At 34.6% G+C, this 6,000-nt stretch overlaps 1 protein-coding gene across 8 annotated transcripts in view; it reads right to left on the bottom strand.

Moving 5' to 3' along the window:
• PDE10A (phosphodiesterase 10A) overlaps positions 1 to 6,000 on the bottom strand; it is a 676,118-nt gene continuing 670,118 nt past the window's right edge. For 7 of the 8 annotated variants that reach the window (XM_074036771.1, XM_015448495.4, XM_015448494.4 and 4 more), the window contains one exon: positions 1 to 5,838. In XM_074036771.1, the coding sequence (XP_073892872.1) occupies positions 5,736 to 5,838 (103 nt within the window). In that variant the 3' untranslated portion in view covers positions 1 to 5,735. The remainder of the gene's footprint in view (positions 5,839 to 6,000) is intronic. The other variant, XM_045390391.3, reaches the window with a different exon arrangement.

The raw sequence follows: 6,000 nt of genomic DNA, 5'->3' as shown, positions 1-6,000 counted from the left end.
GATATTTTAAAAACTCTGTATTCAATTATTCACACCAAATGATATCCATTAAAATTATGAACATTTCTAAATATATTTCATGTATCATACATATATATATATTTTATGGGTATAATTACATATCAACAAAAGAATTCTTGCTGCTTTAACCATGTAAGTAAAACAAAGATTTTGTAATATAACACTCATATATGCATATATACTGGCTGTTTGAATTATGAATTTATTTACAACTTGCCTAGATTATAATAAATGATTACTGTTCTATTATACAAACATAACAGTGTTTTTTAAATACAAAGACTGCAAATGAATACATGAAAAAATTACACACATGTACAATATTTATAATTTATAAATGCAAAGTTAAGACCTCTTTAAATTATTGCACTTGCGCATTTTACAAAGATTTTTGTCATACATATAAAATCATTTTTTAAAATTTACTAACTTATCAACTATGATAAAGTTAGATGCCATTAACTTGAAATTCTTTCTCCTTCCAATAGAGAGCCTATTAAAATTCTGGACACAGGTTCATTGACTCTACAAGTCAGTTCTTTATGAGCATTGTAATTTTGACAGCATATAACCTGTATTACTCTCCAGTAGTTTTTGGTCAGCAAGATTATCAACAGCAAACTCTCAGATGCCTTAGCTACATATGGATCTAGGATCTCTTTTGTTCATATATTCATGTAAAGAAAGCCATCTTGTCTTCTCAGGAAGAATGAAGATGCTGCATTTGTACAAATTTTGGTAACTATTTCACAGTGTGTTGGGCAAGCATGTAATTTCAAATAGGTAGGGGCATTGTATAGAAACACCTTCTCTGGGTAAATCTATTACACTCTCAACTTGCACATGAAATGAACACATAGCATATACACCATACGACAGATCATATGGAAAATAATATTCCTATATGTCATTTATATAGGCTATTGGAGATACAGCATAGGACTGGGTATTAAGGTGAATAAAGAAAAAGACAAAGGCTGTAACGCCCATGATATAATATTTCAGTTGGGCTAGAGGGTTAGATAATACACTTTTAGAGCTTAACTTACAATAGAAACAAAACCCTTCTACTTAAACTTCTGCAAATACACAGTACCTCAGAGACATCAGAGGAAAACTGAAATGTGTAAATTGACTTCCCTACTTAGTAAGCCCTGGATTCAGCTGTAAGTTTCCACCTTGGTCCTGAGGTGACATTATCCTTTGCCTCACAGGGCCACACCTGGCTCTGCGTGCCATTGATTAGTTTTCTCCCAGTTGCAGGAAAGGGCAGGTGGGCTCTGTATGGCTTCGCAAGCCCTGCTCTCCATTGCTGGGTTGAGAAGAGAAACACCAAGTGAGGACAGCATTGCTTCTTTGGATGTTAAATGTATTTCTTGGGTAACATTAATGTCTTTCTCTTTGTTCTATCTTCTTAATTTAGAACCAGCACACCGCTGACACTTTTTAAATTTTTCTTGCTATTTTTATCATATAAAATGCATCCAATGTTTCAGACAACCAAAATATTCCGTTGGAAAAAAGACAAAAAAGTGTGCACTGCATTGGATATTACTAATTTAAACAATATAAATGGTTAAAGAAGCCAGCAAAATATGTATTGGCTAAATACTGATGCACACGTCAAGATCTCACGGCCATGCGCTGAAAGCATGGGGAAACTCTAATGGATGACATACTTGGCTGATCTACATTTTACATCATTTAAAAATCAGCTCAATACTTGCAATAGAAGAGATTCATTATAGTGACTAAATAAATACAGTCTTTAAAGAATTAAATCCTAAATAAAATCTGCAAAGTGTCAAAAGCAAACATATGTTTGAAATATGTAAAGACAGAAGTGATTTTAAAAATCATGCTTAGGTACCTGAAACCCCCAAAAAATCATATCATAACCAATGTCACAGTTCTCTGAAGTTCTTGCCGAAAAGACTGAATCTGAACAGTTCGCTGGTTATAGTCACCAAGGTATATGTCAATGAAGTCAAATAAAGGACAGAAATCTGATGAGGAGAGGATGATCCTATTCATTCAACTTGATAAAATGAACTGTGAGTTCCTGTAAATATTTTCAATTATAGTTAAGCAAGAAAAGCAAAATAATAAATACATGAATGAAGAATTAAAATTGCAGTATTTAAAATAAAGGCACAGGCCAAGGCAGGTGAATAATTTAGTCCTATTAAAGCTCAAACCTTAATTTTGAGTTAAAAGACAAGAAACACAATACCCAAACCTAAACCTATTAAAAAACCCAGGTATCTAAGGATTGATGCATCTATTTATATCCTGTACAAACATGTCTCGTATACACAAACATACCAATAAAGAAAAATTAACTGAGATTTTACAAAATGAAAAAAATCTAAAAAGCATGCCAAAAAAGAGGAAACCTATATTGAACAAATGTAGTTTCCAATTAGTTGTTTTTGTTGTATGGAGAACGAGTCACCTGGGGCACCACTGTAAATATCTGTACCTTCCTTTTCCATTGAAGAGTCAGGAATGGGAACGATTGTGTCTAATATTTTGGTCTCTTTTGCAAGATGGGTTTTTCATACACCTCTTAGAGAGAAGTACAGCTGGGAAATGGACCAGAGGCTTTGCCCTATTAATACAGCTATTTTTTAGAATTAGTTTCCACATCCATTGTATTTCCTTTGACCCTTTTCTAATTAATTAATTCACATTGCCTGAATTCAATATTTCATGGTATTGGCAGGCATTTATGTTTCCAAGGACATTTTCCGCTAAAAAACACATTCACCGTGTCCAAAAAGATAATGGAATAATTGCATATGACCATAAAACTTGTCTATTATAAACCAACATAACCAATATAAGTGTCTGCAAATTGAATATCCTACATATGCTCGTAGCTGGTTACTAAATTTATACTGGGTGGAAAATTTGGCACAATACACAATACGACCTTAATAGGAACTCATCAAAGCTGTTGTTAGTAAAAACCATCTCTTGGCTTCTGGTGTCACATTGTTCTTTTAAGAAAAGATCTGGGAAAAGGACAAGAAACAGAACTCAAAAGTCTGTCTCCTAAACATCTGACAAAATACAAAAATACTCCTAACTGCATGTTTTCCAAAACAAATTATTAACTAAATATCACTGCATCCCGAGTCCTTTTATTTTAGGTAAATCTGTGATTACTAAGTAAATCTGACACATGGTAAAAGCAATATTGACAGTTTACATCAGAATACAGTCTTTTGTTCATGCTGTGCTTCTATTATGACAATATTTCACAAGAAATTAACCAACCAGTAAATCCAATCACATTCCTTTGGGAAACTGTTCTAAATAGAGATTACATAATACACTTGACCATAATAAATTAAGAGAATTTTCTGTAATAACCTAAAAATGTAAATGTAGCCATGAGATTCCTACCGCCATATTTTCCATATTAAAAAACAGAATTCATACATTCTTTTAAAATTCTTGTAATTAAACAATAATCTTAAATAATTTATATCCCTTCCTGAAATTCAGTCTCCAAGTTAAATTAGATAACTAAATTAACTTTTGTGACTAAAGTTGTATTTGGTAGAATCCAGCTTCATAAATTTGTATGCAGAAAAATATGTATCTTGTTCAAATGCAGTTATATGAATACACTAACACAAAAATGACACTTTCTTGTCAACTGTCAAGTAATATGCATTTTCCGTCAAGAAAAATCATTGCTCTTAACGAATGGGAGAATGGGGTTGATTTATATTTTTTCCTACATGTTTGCTTCTCTCTTCCTCTTTCCTTCTGTCTCTCGTGCGTGTGTGTATGTGTATGTATCATATATACACATATGTATATGTATGTTTACATACATGAGTGTGCATCCTATATACATCTATGTGTGTGTTCTACATATATTACATCCATCCATATATATATGTGTGTGTATATATATCTAGCCACAGTGGTATTTCTATCTCTTTCATTACTACATTTTACCTCATAGCGCATAATGAAAATAGCAAATGGAGCTCCACGTAGGGAAGATGGCAACTTTCAGAAGCCCACAAGAAAACTGAACACATAGTGTTAATTTTAAAATAAGAACAGTGCTTATGTAGAGCCAACTCTGCCACAACATAAATAAACCATGTTGTAGAAGCCTCTGATTTAATTTGGCACAAACCAGGCTCATATGAACAAAATGCCTATGGTAGTAAATATGTAGAAGCATATTTTTGCATTTTATTCAAACTGACATTCCAGTTTCCTGCCACATGAAACGTGAATATGTTGTTATGATTGGCCTGTCACTTCCTGAGTGAGTCTCTGTCTAATTCAGGTTTGGAGATTACTGTGCCATTGTGCTGAAAATCTTTAAAGTATTAATATGCACCAGAAGTGACTGCTTTATAATCTTTGTAGGAAGAGGGGCAGAGTATTACTTTTGTATTTTTTAAAACACTTACATTGTATAGTAATACTAGTCAACCAAAAAGCTGTATAGAAGAAACCATCGAAATCCACAGACTTCTATGGAGTGATTTGATCTGTGAGACGAGTAAAGAGAACAGAAAGAAGGTCCAACATGACTGTACTGCTTTCTGCTTCTGTTTCTGTGCTATGGACAGAAAGCTCATGAAATATGACCGTGCAGCATGTGGAAAGAGATAAATGAGAGGTGACTGCAGCAGGTCAGAGTAAAATTACAAAGGACACATTTTATGGTTTGATGTTTAAAAGAGAAATGTATGGTACTTTAATTAAACAATGTTTAGAATTAATCTTTCGTTGTGAATGAGAGTCTAAAATTCTGCAATGACACAAAGTGAAACTATGAAGGAATCATTATGAAAAATGCACCCTTTATGTCCATAAGACTTGTCCATTCAAAAAATTATGATGCCTTGCTTTTATTTTGTTCTTTATGCAAAGGGTTCAGTAAAACTGCCAAGACGACAACAAAAACAATTTTAAAAACTGACATCTTTTGAACTGCTACTTGAAGTTCTGAGATTTATTGTAAGGTATACCTCATCTCTTCTCAAAAGGACAGGAAATCTATTTGTTTCAGTGTTAAATTTATTCATCTCAGCCCTTTAGTTTTAACTTAAAGAGTTATGTTTAGTCTAACTAAATTCATGAAGCTCTGAAATAAGAGTCTGACGTTTTGCCATCATTTCTTACCCTGTAACCTCAATGACATTTGTCCTGAGGCTGTGGACTACAACTCAAGTTAATTACAAGTAGGTCGTACATGAACATTCACCATTCACAATAGTAATGTGTAAAAATTCCTATTTATAACCAACAACATCAAAGCAACATTGATGTGAAAGCCCAAGTACAATACCATAATAGTACCATGTTAAACCCTTATTAGAAAGATACAATGGAAAAGTACCCCTTCTGAAGAATTTTTGTCCATTTCCTTTAAGGCCTCAGCAATATTAGCCTATTAGAAAAGGCTGGTTTGCAAGTCAAATGGAGTCACTTGGCCAGCTGATTTCTGAACACGGGGGTGGTCCTGGTTACTCAGTGTCTACGATGCCCCACAGAAGAGACTGGCAGGAAGTCCTCTGCTTGACTTATTTACTTGATGTTACCTTCCTGAAGAGGTTTGCACCCAGTTACCAGGTATAGATTCCCCTCACCCCCACCCCCCAAAAAAGGAAAAAAATGTCAAAGAAGCAAGATGAGGATCTGTAGGTGGGACAGCGTGTCGGGGTGACCAGTGCTCAATCTTCAGATGCAGCTGCCTTCTGAGCCACGGACGGGGATGAAATCCAGGTTGCAGTCTCCTCCCCTCGAATCACCTTCTCCCACTGATTGAGATTATCCCTAGGGATAAAAGATGCAGTTTCAGGGGAAGCTGAATAAAGGATTTCTGGACTTTGTCTTGAAAACTAACCAAATAGTCCTGTGGCATAGCCCTGCACAACAGCATTGTGTGGGGCCCTCCGACATGGTTACCAGCATGACGTGGCCAGGCGGGCTCCTGTG

Source organism: Macaca fascicularis, chromosome 4 (genome assembly GCF_037993035.2).
Source record: "Macaca fascicularis isolate 582-1 chromosome 4, T2T-MFA8v1.1".
Classification (NCBI taxonomy): domain Eukaryota; kingdom Metazoa; phylum Chordata; class Mammalia; order Primates; family Cercopithecidae; genus Macaca; species Macaca fascicularis.
Note: the sequence above shows the minus strand (reverse complement) of the source record. Positions and strands in the feature narration are given on the sequence as shown.